This window comes from Primulina huaijiensis, unplaced genomic scaffold, assembly GCF_012295235.1.
Source record: "Primulina huaijiensis isolate GDHJ02 unplaced genomic scaffold, ASM1229523v2 scaffold28411_ERROPOS180412, whole genome shotgun sequence".
NCBI lineage: Eukaryota > Viridiplantae > Streptophyta > Magnoliopsida > Lamiales > Gesneriaceae > Primulina > Primulina huaijiensis.
The window spans coordinates 156,668-172,593 of NW_027356787.1; the positions used below are offsets into that span (position 1 = coordinate 156,668).

The following is a 15,926-nucleotide window of genomic DNA, read 5'->3' on the forward strand; positions in this document are numbered from 1 at the left end:
CCATTATTGTCGCATCTTTGCCTCTAATTCCCATGTAGATTCTTCTCTTCCATGCCTACTCCATTGTACCAAAACTAGTGGAATCGTCTTGCTCCTGAGCTGTCTTTCCTTGCGGTCCAAAATTTGCACGGGATGTTCAACATAGCTAAGGGAACTGTCCAACTCCACATCCTCAACATTCAAGATATCAGACGGATCTGGCTCATACTTCCGCAACATAGATACATGAAACACATTATGTATCAAAGACAAACTCTGCGGCAAATCCAAACGATAAGCCAATGTGCCAATCCTCTCAACAATCATATATGGACCAACATAACGCGGACCTAACTTTCCTTTATGTCCAAATCTCATAGTACCCCGAAATGGTGATACTTTCAAGAAAACATAATCGCCCACTTGGAACTCTAAAGGTCTACGCCTTTTATTAGCATAACTGGCTTGACGATCCTGGGCTGCTTTCATAATTTTTCTGATCAATTCAACTTTATCTTTCATTTCTTGAATAAATTCTGGTCTTGACATCTGTCTTTCTCCTACATCTTCCCAACATATCGGCGACCTGCACTTTCTTCCATACAAAGCTTCAAATGGTGCCATACCGATTGTTGCCTGAAAACTATTATTGTAAGAGAATTCCACCAAAGATAATGATTCTTGCCAACCACCTTTGAAATCCATCACTACTGCACGTAACATATCCTCTAGAGTCTGGATGGTTCTTTTTGACTGACCATCTGACTGCGGGTGATAGGCGGTGCTCATAGCCAACTTTGAACCCAAAGCCGATTGCAAACTTCCCCAAAATTTCGAAGCAAACCTTGTATCACGATCAGATACTATGGTTACTGGCACACCATGCAATCTCACTATATGATCAATGTACAGTTTCGCCATTTTCATATAAGTACAAGTACGATCATATGGTGTAAAATGAGTGGATTTAGACAATCTATCAACAATCACCCAAATCGCATCACAACCACGATTAGAACGAGGTAGATGTGTCACAAAATCCATAGCAATATGCTCCCAATTCTACTGCGGCACTTCAAGACTATGTAACATTCCACCAGGTATCATTCTCTCGGCTTTAACCTGTTGACACGTTAAACATTTAGCCACAAAATGAGAAATATCCTTCTTCATACCTTCCCACAAATAATGAGCTCTTAAGGTATGATACATCTTTCGAATTCCTGGATGAATACTGTGTCGACTACAATGTGCTTCCCGTAGTATAGCTTCTTTCAGATCTAACAAATTAGGAACCACAAGTCTACCATTAAAGCGCAGACTACCATCTGAGGCAACACTAAACATTTCTGTCTGACCTGTTCGAGACAATTCTTTTAATCTATGAATGTGCGGATCAGTCCTCTGTGCTGCTTTGATTCTGGACAAAATCTGTGGCTCAACTTGAATAGATGATACTACAAAGTAGTCTCCACTGATCTGATAAGTCTATCCTGAAGTTCCCAAGTGTTCGTGAACTTTAGAGATAGTCAAAGATGTCAGCATAGCATTCTGAACTTTCCTGCTGAGGGCATCTGCAACAAGATTCATTCGACCTGGTTGACACTGAATCTCACAATCAAAGTCTTTAAGCAACTCCATTCATCGACATTGTCTCATGTTCAAGTCAGGCTGTGAGAAAAGATATTTAAGACTCTTGTGAGCCGAATAAATCACAAACTGTTCACCGTACAGATAATGACGCCATAACTTCAATGCAAACACAATAGCAGCCAACTCTAAGTCATGAACTGGATATCGGGTCTCATGCGGTTTCAACTGACGAGAAGCATATGCAATCACTCGCCCATTTTGTATTAAAACACAACCAAGTCCATTTAGAGATGCATCTGAACAAACAACATATCCGCCTGAGCCTGATGGCAAAGCTAGCACAGGAGCTGTTGTCAACTTTTCCTTCAAAGTCTGAAAATTTGACTCACATTCATCAGTCCACAGAAAACGTCGATCTTTTTGCGTTAATTGGGTCATAGGCCTTGCTATAATAGAAAATCCTTCAATAAAACGCCTATAATATCCTGCTAAGCCCAAAAAGCTGCGAATATCGGAAATATTCGTCGGTGTTGGCCAATTGATAACAACTTCCACTTTACTAGGATCTACTGATACTCCTTGAGCTGATATAACATGACTCAGAAATACAACTCTGTCCAGCCAGAATTCACATTTAGAAAATTTTGCATACAATTGCGCTGCTCTTAGTGTCTGGAGGACTAATCTTAAATGTTCTCGATGCTCCTTCTTTGTTTTTGAATAAATCAGAATATCATCTATGAAGACAATAACAAATCTTTCTATAAATTCTCGAAAAACGCGATTCATCAAATCCATAAAAACCACTGGTGCATTAGTCAATCCAAAAGGCATAACTAGAAATTCATAATGTCCATAACGGGTTCGAAATGCTGTCATCGGAACATCTTCCTCTCGAACTCTAAGCTGATGATATCCAGAACGAAGATCGATATTTAAATACACTGATGTACCCTGCAACTGATCAAACAAGTCCTCGATCCGCGGCAGAGGATACTTATTTTTCACAGTAGCTTTATTCAACTGTCTGTAATCAATGCACATTCTCATCGTTCCGTCTTTCTTCTTTACAAACAATACCGGAGCTCCCAAAGGTGACATACTTGGTCTAATATAGCCTTTTTCCAGTAAGTCCTGTAATTGCTCTTTGAGTTCTTTCAATTCCGCCGGAGCCAAACGATATGGTGCTCTCGAAATAGGATTTGTCCCGGACACCAACTCAATGCTAAAATCGATTTCTCTCTGGGGTGGAAATCCAGGAATTTCATCGGGAAATACATCATGGAATTCCTTGACAACAGGAATATCTGATACTTCAAACCCTTTTCCCTGAGTCGCATCAACTGCATAGATCATAAATCCTTCATTTCCTGATGACAAGATTCTAAACATTTCCATTGCTGACACTAATAGAATACGTGATTGTGAATCAGTATCGTAAAAATTCTATTTACTGCCATAATACGGTCTGAATCTGACAACTCTATGGAAACAATAAACGGTAGCTCGATAATTTGACNTATAATATCATTATCGAATCTAATCACACAATTCAGAATTATTTCACGAGACATCAAACATACACCGACATGAGTAGAGACTGACACAATATCTATCAATGGAGTAGTAGCAATCTCATGGTCATCAACAAATATATCGGATACCAATGAATGAAATGCTCATGTGTCTATCAGTATACGTGCATGATGATTAAAAATAAGGCAGATACCTGTAATAACTACACCTGATGCCTTTTGAACCCGATCCTGAGTTATAGCATTAGCATGAACTCGAGCCAGCCGTGGCCTTGGAAAACGCAGCTGAACAGAACCTCTAGGCTGAGGATAGCGAAACTGCTGAAAAGATTGAGTCGAGACAAAATGTCTAGTTGCTTGTCCTCTAAAACCCTGACCAAACTGAGATTGTTGAAATTGTTGTCTTACTGCATTCGGACATTCGCCAATTCACTTAATGACTAATAGAGATGATGAGGAGAAGCAAAACAGGGGGTACTGCAACCAGTAATCAAATAGTGCCGACGTATGGGAATGTCTATTGCAGAAAACATACAGTCTGTATTGAACGATCTGCTATCTCTCATATCAAATGGGTTGGGTTTGGCTGGGCCCAAAATGGTTATTGGGCTCTCACACTTTCAGCATAATCACAAGTGCCCTTGGAGTTTGGACGTTTATTAACTATGAAATAATGTATGCAAAATGGATCCCAAAAGAAAAATCTTCTTACACAGGTTATGTTTTGAATTTTTCTAGAGTCCTTCTAAGTGGTATAAATTGATGTTTTCCTATTCACCAAAGTAATAACAATGGATGGTCGATGGTGTAACTATTTGAGTTTTTGAGTCGATGACATGAATATTTACATTTCAAAGGTGAGGCGAGTATTGAATAATTACATCTATGCTGATATGAGTTCTTTATCCCCCGATGATACTTCATGAATTCTACAATCAATTTAACTTCAATAATTATTGCTGCCACAGTTAAAATTTGTTATTAATTTTTGTAATATTTGATGCATATCACTTAATCAAATGGTCTGATGACATTGTAGTTGATGAGTGTCATTTTGTTGCTGCACAGTGTGTTGGTCATGATATTGAGGATTTGGAGTATACGCCAAAACCAGAATTTGAAGGGTATTTTAAAGTGACAAATGTGAAAGATGAGGTAAATATTGTGCTTCTCATACATGTTTTTTTTTTCTTAAAGACATTAAATTTCTACTTTTATCAATGTCATTTTTATTACAGAAAGGACTTCTGAGGCTGTGGTTTGCCCATATGCAAGATGTAAAGCCTGGGATATATGTCACATACAATGGAGACTTTTTTGACTGGCCATTCTTGGAAAGGAGAGCAGCACATCATGGTTACAAGATGAATGAGGTATGTAACCTATTTACACCACCACATCAATTGCCTTGTGCTCCAGACTATCATTGCTACCGTATCAAGTGCCTTATGCTCTTTATAATTAACTGTCGATCGAAGTTCCTTCATAACAAGCGTCCAGACTACCTTTTAAGTTCTAAATTTTCCATGGCAAAGTTGACCGTCCTTATAAAGTTGGGAACATCATGACTTAAGCTCCAATCTATTTTTGTAATCACAGGATGGGTAGTTTTCCATCACTTTACATGTTTCTGTGTTTGTACCCTCATGCTTAGTACAATCGAATAATATGAACTGCTGTTGTTCACCTTTGCAGCTCTCTGTCAGTCTGTCTAATCCATAAAACAATTAACATTTTTGACAGAAAAATGAAAACTGCTATTTTTTTTGGTTATATTGTCTTGGCGTTAACTGTATTTTCTTATCAGATCAAGTCTCAACGACTCTAGATACTTATTCTCATTAGCTTGTCTACATTTCAGTTTTCTCAGACATTTGAAAATGCTGATTTAGTTAATACAATATAAATTTAATCCACAGACTCCATCCTGAATTTTTTTTCCACGCAGAAGAAATTTTAACTTGATTTTTTTAAAAAAAATTTCTGTTTCACTTTCAAATCGCAGGAACTTGGATTTCAGTGTGATACAAATCAAGGTGAATGTCGAGCCAAATTTGCCTGCCATCTGGATTGTTTTGCATGGGTGAAGCGTGACAGTTATCTTCCCCAAGGCAGCCAGGGGTTAAAGGTACAATTTTGCTCCATGAACTTCTGATTGCTGGGTTTTAAGAGCTTACTTCATATATCCTCGTGCTTTTAATAGTAAACAGAACTAGTTTTCTTAAGTTACAAAATAGAATATGTTTCTCCCGGCGATTATGGTTTTCATTTCCTGTTCTTTGTAATTAAATGTTTATTCTAAAATTTTTCCTTGAGACTGCCAATATAATTTTTGAAGCACTTATTCTACAACACCTCTTTCTTAATCGTAATATCAACAGAATGTCATACTTAAAGTTTAAAGTAACAAACTGTAGAGACTGATATTTTTAATCGAAAAAGAGCTAAAACTATAAGGTATCCGTTCTTGGAGCAGCCGGCAGTAAATGTATAAACAACAATTCATTTTTTCTGATCATTAACAATCAAGCATTTCTGGATTCATCAGTGGATCTAGTGAGATTGCATGATTTCTTGTTGTGTCGGTGAACAAGTTATTTATACACCGCTTTCGTATATTGCAGGCTGTTACCAAGGCAAAATTAGGTTATGATCCGTTGGAGGTCAATCCTGAGGATATGGTTCGATTTGCCAAGGAAAGGCCCCAGGTATGATAGGTTCGACAACGGAAATTGACATATTGGTGTTTTTTCATTGAGAGGTTCAATGATGATTAGGTACTTGAGTGGAGGACTTTGCATTATAATCTGACGATGTTAGTAATATTTAGTCTGGCAAGATAATGTCTTAAGTTCATGATTTTTGTTAAGGAACAGAAGTAGTCAATGCTTGTACCATAAGACTAATAGAGCAAGCAGATACTGGTAAAAGTTGATGTATTTATGTTAGCTTTTGAAGGGGTTGTGTTTTAACTAATGATTCTTAGATTTCATTGAATCAAAGGCGAATGTAGCAACTTGTAGTTTGTAGAACCAGTTTTTTGTTGACTGCTTATAACTTATGTTTAGTAGGAGTCCTCCCTTTAAGGTTGGAAGAACATTATCTGTTCATACATAATATCTACTCCAATTCAAAAGATGAGTTTTCTTGTGCTTAAACTTTCAAATTCATACTCTAACACTCAGATGCTGTGAACATGAGAATTTCATGCAAAATTTGAATTGAAGAGTTGATGACAGAAAATCATAGTTTTCTAAGAAATGCTAATCGGAAAAGATCTGTTTGAGCATGATCTGATCTAGAATAGTTTCCTTGTGACAGAATTAACAGCAACTGTCCACAGTATATGCCCAGTTTATGTTGGTCCATACCGACATTTTTCTCAGTGATTAGATTTTCTGTCTTAATGAGTTCTTGTAAAGTTTACAGATTTCCAGCCTCCTTATATTTTAGGTTGATCAATTTAATTGGGGAGTCAAAACACTGCTTGAACTAAGTGTGCAGATAAACTGCCTTGGGACACGGTTTATTGATTATTGGATTTTACCTCTCATATTAGGATTGAAGCATTGAATCGGAAAAAATCCTCGTATGTTATTGGTTGCTAACAACTGGGTCAGCCTATCTCATCAAGAATAATGTTCAAAATTAGTGCCTTCCCATCTTTTTTATATTTTTAATAGCCAATTCTTCAGAGTTAGTTACTAGATGATATCTGATTGGCAGTTTTTACATTTAGTTAATTCATATCGCAAGATATGTGTTTGTTAAGGATACTCCAGCTGATCTCAAAATTCTTACTATTTGCTATGACCATGCAGATGATGGCATCTTATTCTGTATCCGACGCTGTTGCAACTTACTACCTGTACATGACTTATGTTCACCCCTTCATTTTCTCCCTTGCTACCATAATACCCATGCCACCAGATGAGGTTCTAAGGAAAGGAAGTGGGACTCTCTGTGAAATGCTCCTCATGGTTCAGGTGGATAATTGACGTGCTATACAATTGAATCTCTGTGTCAAACCTTTTTATATTGCCTTTTTTCCCGATACGGAAATCTTGGTTTGCTTGAACTTATTCATGAATGAGTTGGGTCTAGAATAAAATCTACCTTGCTGTACTACAAGTTGAAATCTTTAAGGCATCAATATCTTTTCTACTTATTCACTGCTCTTTTTATGATTTTGCCTTCTCCAACCTCCTATCCTCACCAAACACCCCAGAAGGGGAAAAAGTAAAGGAGAAAAGGAAATAAAATATGGCAAAATGCAAAGATACAATGGAATAAGAATCTTCTAACCTCTCCAGTCCTTCCTAAATTCTGTTTACTGAAACATCAGTTATTTTTGTGTTTATGATTCTTGCAGGCGAACAAAGCAAATGTAATCTGTCCTAACAAACACCAATCTGATCCTGAGAAGTTCTTCAATAATCAACTTCTCGAAAGTGAGACTTATATTGGAGGACATGTGGAATGCTTGGAAAGTGGTGTTTTCAGATCTGATCTTCCAACTAGTTTTAAACTTGATCCAACAGCATACAAAGTATGTTTCACGTCTCCTCTACGATGGATATTCAAAATTCTATTGTGATTGAACTACTAATTTGAAGTTCACATCTATCAAAGATTCTTGATATTTCTCATAGGCTCGATTATGAAAATTTAAAATATATGTAAATAGTTTTAAAAATGATATATTTATGAACTTATTTATCTTTTGCATACTCTAGTGGTGGTAAAAGTACTTTATGTAATATGCGTTTTGTGTGTCTATCTTCTCAGTCTCAAATGGCTGGTCCTTACACCAGACTATATCTTATCCACTGTATTTTTATAGTGTAAACTTACTGTGATACTCAATTCAAGAATCACCGTATCTGGGTTTATTCTGGAACTTTTTCCACCATGTTTTGTTGAGGGCTGCAGCTTTTATGTTGGAAATAGTGCATTTCATTTCATTTATTTATTTTTCTACAGTACCTCTTCATGTCTTCTGGTAATTTGTTTGAAGAGAATGCAGGCTTTAACTGCTTCCATGCTTTCTATTTTCCCGGATTTATGTTTTCCTAACATTTGGAATACTTTATCCTACAGCAACTGCTTGACAACCTAGACCGTGACCTGCAATATGCTATTAGAGTGGAGGGAAAAATGAACCTGGAATCAGTTTTAAATTATGACGAGGTGAAGAATTCCATCATGGAAAAGGTAGGGGTGACCTTCATAACTCAAAGCATTTTTGGTTGGCTCTCTAATTCTTGGCTTATATATGTTTATACTTTGCTTGTTTCACATTGCATGCTTTTTGGCCATATTGAACGTACGGCATTTTGAAGTCGGCAATTGTTAACAATCGAAATAATATTGTTAAGATTATCAGGATTTTTTTTCTTGATTTTGTAGATTTCTTCCTTTGATTACTGACACTTGTTGTAATTGTTCACGCATCCATGGAGACCACCATTGGGATTTAAAGTAAGAAAGAAAAGTTAAAGTTGTTGTGCCACTTGGGCATTCTAGTCTGTTATGCCTATATATTCTCATTGCATTTTGATGATATTTTAGCTTGGTATAGAAGCATTTATGGGCCTTCTTTACTTTTATTTCATCGACATTCACAATGCTTATTCATTTAATTTTATATCTTTGTTTGCATGTTACATTCATTATTTCGCAGGGCATGATGTGTGTTTCCTAAGTAGCAGACGTAAGTTGTCGGTCACCTGAAGTACAAATCCTTATTTTTTTCCTCAAAATCACTTCAGTTTCAAGCAAAACACTTCCTTTCATATTCGGGGCTTGTTGGTCATAACATTTGGTACTGTTAAGATTATGTGAATATGTGATTTGATTTTATGCATTTGTGATATGGACCCGATTAATATACTCCCTCGTGTATGTGGACTCCTCAGCAGCAGGCCTTACCTTTTGACATACAACCGGGTCATGCTCTGATGCTATCTAAAGAACCACTTGCTACCACAGGATGGGTTGGCCTAGCAAGGGGTTCACACCACATGAATGCATGCATTGGTTGGGTTGTGGAGTAATTGATGCTCCCTGTCTACGAGGGTTACGGAATAATTTATGGACCAACTTATATTTTAGATATCCTTCCTCTTTAATAACCTATTTTCTTAGGGTGATTCCAATTTCCATGTATGGCAAATCAATCACACAATGCTATAATTTTCCACCACTCTACTGTAGTATTTTTGTAATTTAAAATAAGTTAAAATTGCAATCATTGAGCCCTTTGGGTATCTATCTTTGAATATAAGCAGTGTCATAGGACCACAAAGCTCTTCTGTGTTATATCTATCTCTTTTCACCATCTTAATTCATGTACAAATTTAACCAAGTATGCATACAAATAGGTAAGGCAGGTGGCTCCTGGAAAACTAGTCATAAAAATAATAGAACTTGGAATATTTGTGTGTGTACTGCATGCTCAATCTGTTGGATGTGGAGCCTGGCCATGAGAAATAGAGAAAATTATAGATGACTAATAGGGTTGCACTTATCTTTCTCAACTTGAGGATGCCGGCATATTGCAATACCTCATTAAGTATATTATTATATCTGTCTTCCCGCTATGCCGACTTGCATTAGTGTGTATTATATTAATCATTGCATTATTATGCTTTCTGTGGTTTTATGACTGGCATGTGTAAAAGATGATTTCTTCGAACCGTACCAAAAGTTTTATGTGAACCAATTTGCTTAGCACGTGTAAATGACATATCATTCAACTTGCAAACTTTTATTTCTTCTGCACATCAACATGCAGCTTGTAACTTTACGAGATGAACCTATACGTGAAGAGTGTCCTCTCATTTATCATCTTGACGTTGCTGCAATGTATCCAAACATCATTTTGACGAATAGGCTTCAGGTACTCGTCATCTGGTGTATCTCCTCTAATGAAACATTATTTATCGGGAATTTTAAGTATCATTTACATTAAGGAGGAGATTAACGGTTGCTGACGTATAAAATCAAGATTCATTACGGTTTTATAATACTATGAACTATTCGGGGGTTCAGTCCCTCTGTTATGTACCAATAAAATCATGTAATGTCTTGTTAGCCAGTAAGATTATTGATACTTACACGTAGAAAGAATATAAACCTAAATGATATAATAGAATCCTAGCTTTGTGTTCTTTGGCTAGCAATCATATTGTTGTTTAGATGTTTTTCTATTCTTTGCAAGTGAGCCATCTTCTGACTTTTCAAACTCTGAATTCTCTTTTATTTGTAAATGGCTTTAAACTTTTAGTTTACACTATAGGATATCATTTAATGGTAATATTTCTTATGCTATTGTTGGATTGGACTTCATGTTTGATCAGACACAATAAAGTTATGTCGGGCCTCCTGTTGAACTGGGTAGTACAAATGTGATCTTTCAGAATAGTGTGCGCAGATTTGAATTATTTATTTTTTGCTCTTTTCTTCATATTAATTCCATTCTCAAACATTTCACTTTCACTGACATTTTCTTAATTAATTCGTCATTAGAAACATTTAGTTACTGATGAAGATAAAATTTCAGGCTTTTGTACTATTAACTTGAGCATGTCCTTCCTATTTCTAGCCACCATCAATAGTTACGGATGAAGTATGCACTGCATGTGATTTTAACCGTCCAGGCAAAAACTGCCTTCGGAAGCTTGAGTGGGTTTGGCGTGGGGAAACATATATGGCTAAGAGGAGGTTGGATTTCATGTTCATCTACCGCCTTCGCAACATTTGATATGAGAATTCTACTGAAATATATATATTCATCAAGTTTTTGGCATTAACATGACTGCAGTGACTACTATCATCTAAAGAGACAAATCGAGTCTGAGCTTGTCGATACCATGAATGGGCAGTTATCGAAATCTTTCCTTGAGCTGCCCAAATCAGACCAACAAGCGAAGCTCAAAGAGCGGCTGAAGAAATATTGCCAAAAGGTTAACTGTTCTTCTGCCTCCTTTATCTTAAGTGAAACAAATGTCTGGGATAAAATTCACATGGTTGTTCTTTCCTTTTCCTAGGCATACAAAAGAGTACTTGATAAGCCCGTTACTGAACTCCGTGAAGCAGGGATCTGCATGCGTGAAAACCCTTTTTATGTTGATACTGTTCGCAGGTAAGCATCTAGAGTGTCATCACTCCTTTGCCGGGTATAATACATATTTTCAAACCTATTGTCCGAAGAAAACTGCTAAAGTTTCGTAATTTATGTTGACAAACTCATGCTAAGTCGTCTCATTATTAATTTTCCTCTCTCTGTCTCCTCCCTGCTAAAGTTTTCGAGATAGAAGGTATGAATACAAAGGCCTCAATAAAGTTTGGAAGGGAAAGCTATCTGAAGCAAAGGCCAGTGGGAATTCTATTAAAATACAGGAAGCACAAGTATCTCTTCCTCTCTCTCCTCTCCTATGTAGAGAAAAGTCACATTGTTGTGAGGAAATTAAGTAGAAGGATTTTCAACTTTTACAGGACATGGTTGTTGTCTATGATTCGTTGCAACTGGCTCATAAGTGCATCCTCAACTCCTTTTATGGATATGTGATGCGCAAGTGTGTACTGTGAACTACCATCTTTTGTACTTTTTGTCTGTCCGGGAAATATTTTTGGCATACATAAATTAGTAAATTTTTAAAACTTACAGGGGTGCAAGATGGTACTCGATGGAAATGGCTGGAGTTGTGACATATACTGGTGCAAAAATCATTCAGAATGCTCGTTTGCTAGTTGAAAGAATAGGAAGGCCATTGGAATTAGACACAGATGGTATCTGGTGTGCATTACCTGGTTCATTCCCTGAGAACTACACATTCAAGTCCGAGTATATTTTTTCCCTTCTTTTGTTGCTTTTTTCTTTGTGGAGATAATATTGTTGTTTTTGTATTTTTAAAGCTAAATGTGCTTGATTCTTCAATCATTGTGCATTTAAATAATTGTGGGCATGTCGTAGTATAAAATTTAGTAAGGTACTTTTAGACAATAAACATATTTTCCATTTGTTTTAATGTTATCAAGAGATGCTGATGATATTCTGTGAAATTTGTGCATCAGAGACTCAAAGAAATTGACCATATCATATCCTTGTGTCATGCTTAATGTTGATGTGGCTAGGAACAATACCAATGATCAATACCAGGTTGGCTAATGAACCTTTGTTACATTTCTGTATCGTCCACCCTCAGATTAATTATGATTCTGAATTTCAGTGGCTTGTCTTAAATTTTGTACATAAAAAAAATCATGCAGATGAGAAACTAAGAACTAACGTTTCTTGCAGACACTACAAGATTCTTCGCGCAAGACATACACGACACATAGTGAGTGCTCAATTGAGTTTGAAATTGATGGTCCGTACAAGGTATTGCAGATGGGCCTCACTCATGCAATCGCAAAATATCTTAATCTTTCATGTGATTGACACTCTGATTGACTGGTTTCTTTGTTAATATAAATTTTTGAGCCTTGTGTATTAATTTCGATGTTCTTAAACATGAATTTAGGCAATGATTCTTCCAGCTTCCAAGGAAGAAGGGATATTGATAAAAAAGCGTTATGCTGTTTTTAATGACGATGGTACCCTGGCAGAACTGAAAGGTTTTGAAATCAAACGAAGAGGTGAGCTAAAGCTCATCAAAGTTTTCCAGGTAGTCCCGTGAATACTTATCCATTTCTCGAAATTGAAGTGAAATTTTCACTGCATCAAAAAGTATCATTTTGTCAGTTGTAACTGTCGAGCTAAGTGACACAGCGGGCTTCTGACATACTTTTTTTTTGTAGAAAGTCCTTGATTTCAGCTGTGGACGCCACTTCACTTACTGTTTTTCAACAAAAAATGGTCTGAGTGGAGCTGGCTAGGGCCAGACTTTTATTATATGAATTGCCACCAAGAACTATGCCGTTATTATAATGTATTTTTGGCATATAAATTAGAGTAATATGTTTTTTTTCATGCGTCACTTTCATTGTTCTCTTGCAGGCTGAGCTATTTGATAAGTTTCTACATGGAGAAACATTGGAGGAATGCTATTCAGTTGTTGCTTCTGTTGCAAATCGTTGGCTTGATCTTCTTGACGTATGTTGCTTAGTCCTACTTGAGTTTTTGCTAGTTTTCTGATTTCAAATGTCTGCAAAATTATGCACTAATCAGTACTAGTTTTGTTTTCAAGTACCATTTAAATATAATTATCTCCTTTAAAGAGGCTGGAACTTTAATTGAGTACCTCTATCTACTCTTTTTCCTCTGTACTTTTTGCTTATCATTGGGAATTTTTTGTGAAAGGAATTAGGTTTGAGCGTGTACAGTAGTGTATAGTAGAATTTCATGAAGTATATAGTAAAATGATCCAACAATTTGCTTTAAAGAGAAAATATTCGATTTTAAAAACTGTAAGTGCAATCTTTGTAATCGCCAGTGAATCAATTGCAACAGTTACTGAAAAACGTTTTTAACGGCGAAGTTACATTGCTACTTATAATCCAAATCTTTCATAAATTCAGAATCAAGGAAAAGACATTGCAGACAGTGAATTACTAGATTTTATATCCGAATCAAGCACAATGAGCAAGTCTTTGGCAGACTATGGCGAACAGAAGTCATGTGCGGTGACCACTGCGAAACGCCTTGCAGATTTTCTTGGGGATGCTATGGTTAAAGATAAAGGATTGCGCTGCCAGTATATAGTTGCACGTGAGCCAAAGGTATGAAGTTATCTGACTGTAGTAAGCTAAAGGCTTTCTGCTTCTAGATTCCAATTAAAGTGTCAAACTAAATAATTGCATATCAAAGTACTTGATTGGAATTGTCACCAAGTATCAATCATTCACCAGTTGTTTTTTATGGTATGGAATAAAATTCGGTTGTCTCAAGAAAATATTTGTAAGTTCGTTTGCAGTAGAATTCCAATATATCGCTCTGAGTTTCATTTGGGGAATCTCAATGACATTAGTGAGTTTCGGAAAAAAGTCGACAACCTCTCTCAAGTTAGTTTCTAATTACTTTCTCACCTCTATTTGTTCGAAAATATATATTATTTATTTTTTAAGAATAAAAATCGCAATTAATTAAGATAAGTAAAAGATTATCATTTTTCTTTAATAATTCTTATAACCCTAATGTCTAACACTTCGTACTTTAAGTCAAAATTTCCAACAGTTTTGTTGCCATTTTGGTTTCAATAAAATTCAAAAAAGTTTATCTATACACTATAATATCAAGTTATTTGTTTGGTCTAGTAGGAAATGGTTATTTAAAAGTAGCTTTGGGTTGGATGTTGAAGAATAATTTCAGATGGAAAAACTAAAACGTCATCCAATAGTATTTTGACAAGTGAGAAGCGCGGCCTCATTCATCAAAATTTGTTCTTCTTTTTCAATCCATTTTTTGAACCTTAAGGCTATTTCATCCTACATTGAGCAGGGGACCCCAGTAAGTGAGCGTGCTGTTCCTGTTGCGATTTTTGAAACTGAAGCTGGTGAGCTTTCGTAGAGCTTTCTCGTAATTTTTTCTTCAACGGTTGCTACATGCATCAAGTTATGTATGATAATGTTTCCTTCACATGATTCACTGTGGCCTTTCAGAAATCATGAAGTTCTATGTGAAAAAGTGGTGCAAAGTCTCATCAGAAGTTGGTATTCGGTCCATTATTGATTGGTCCTATTACAAACAAAGGCTTAGTTCTGCAATTCAAAAGATTATAACAATTCCTGCTGCAATGCAGAAGGTGGAGATGCTGCTTATTAATTGATTATCACTTACTGAAATTTTCTGGTTCCTCATGTGGAGTTGCTCATTTGTCAGGTTGCAAATCCTGTACCAAGGGTGGTTCATCCTGATTGGTTGCACAAAAAGGTTCGTGAAAAAGAGGAGAAATTTCGCCAACGAAAGTTGATCGATATTTTCAGTTCGCAAAAGAGGGATGAGGCCGTGAGAACAAATAATGATCCCTTTGCGGATAAGAGTAATGATGTTAAAGACATGGAAGATTTTAGGAAAGCTGAAAAAACACCTCTTGTTGGGCCGCAACCTATTGTTTGTACTTATGGAGTCAATCACACACCACATCAAGTCAAAACAGGTCAACCAGTAGAAAGTTCAAGGCTACATGATCGTATTGAAAGCGTGCATATGCACTTAAAACAATTGTTTCAAAATGATTTAGAGGAGAATATTGACAGCAATGAAGATTATCTGGGTTGGCTGGAATTAAGGAAAAGAAAGTGGAGAGAGATACGAGAGAAAAGGAAGCGTCAAAGGTACTCCTCCACAGACTTTATTACTTCGATTGAAGCTTATAGTTGCTGCACGGGAGGGGGGCAAGGATATTATGTTTGANTATGAGACATCAAACATACACCGGCAGGTGTAGAGACTGACACAGTATCTCTCAACGGAGTAGTAGCAATCTCATGCTCATCAACAAATACAACAGATACAAATGAATGAGATGCTCCTGTGTCTATCAGTATACGCGCAGGATGATTAAAAATAAGGCAGATACCTACAATAACTCCGCCTTGTGGGTCTTGAACTTGATCCTGAGTTAGAGCATGAACTTGAGCCTGTTGTGGCCCTGGGAAACGCTGGGGAACAGAACCTCTAGGTTGAGGATAGTAGACTGCTGAAAAGACTGAGTCGGAACAAAAGGTCTAGTTGCTGGTCCTCTGAAACCTTGACCAAACTGAGGTTGCTGAAATTGTTGTCTTTCTGCATTCGGACATACTCTAGCATAATGTCCAACTTGCCCACAGATATTACAAGATCCATGAACTCCCGTACACTGAGTACTGATATGC

At 36.6% G+C, this 15,926-nt stretch overlaps 1 protein-coding gene across 1 annotated transcript; it reads left to right on the forward strand.

The window, feature by feature from the left end:
* The first annotated feature begins 3,678 nt into the window (after nt 1-3,678).
* Nucleotides 3,679-15,465, forward strand: LOC140967824 (DNA polymerase epsilon catalytic subunit A-like). The gene is made up of 23 exons (XM_073428595.1): nt 3,679-3,823; nt 4,147-4,262; nt 4,346-4,480; nt 5,113-5,235; nt 5,732-5,815; nt 6,929-7,093; nt 7,480-7,656; nt 8,208-8,321; nt 9,904-10,008; nt 10,714-10,832; nt 10,933-11,074; nt 11,159-11,253; nt 11,414-11,519; nt 11,607-11,686; nt 11,779-11,955; nt 12,186-12,270; nt 12,412-12,492; nt 12,635-12,778; nt 13,111-13,206; nt 13,632-13,832; nt 14,551-14,605; nt 14,712-14,854; nt 14,932-15,465. Exons 1-23 carry the CDS (start codon nt 3,679-3,681, stop codon nt 15,463-15,465), a joined length of 3,222 nt encoding a protein of 1,073 aa, XP_073284696.1.
* Nucleotides 15,466-15,926: the final 461 nt, after the last annotated feature.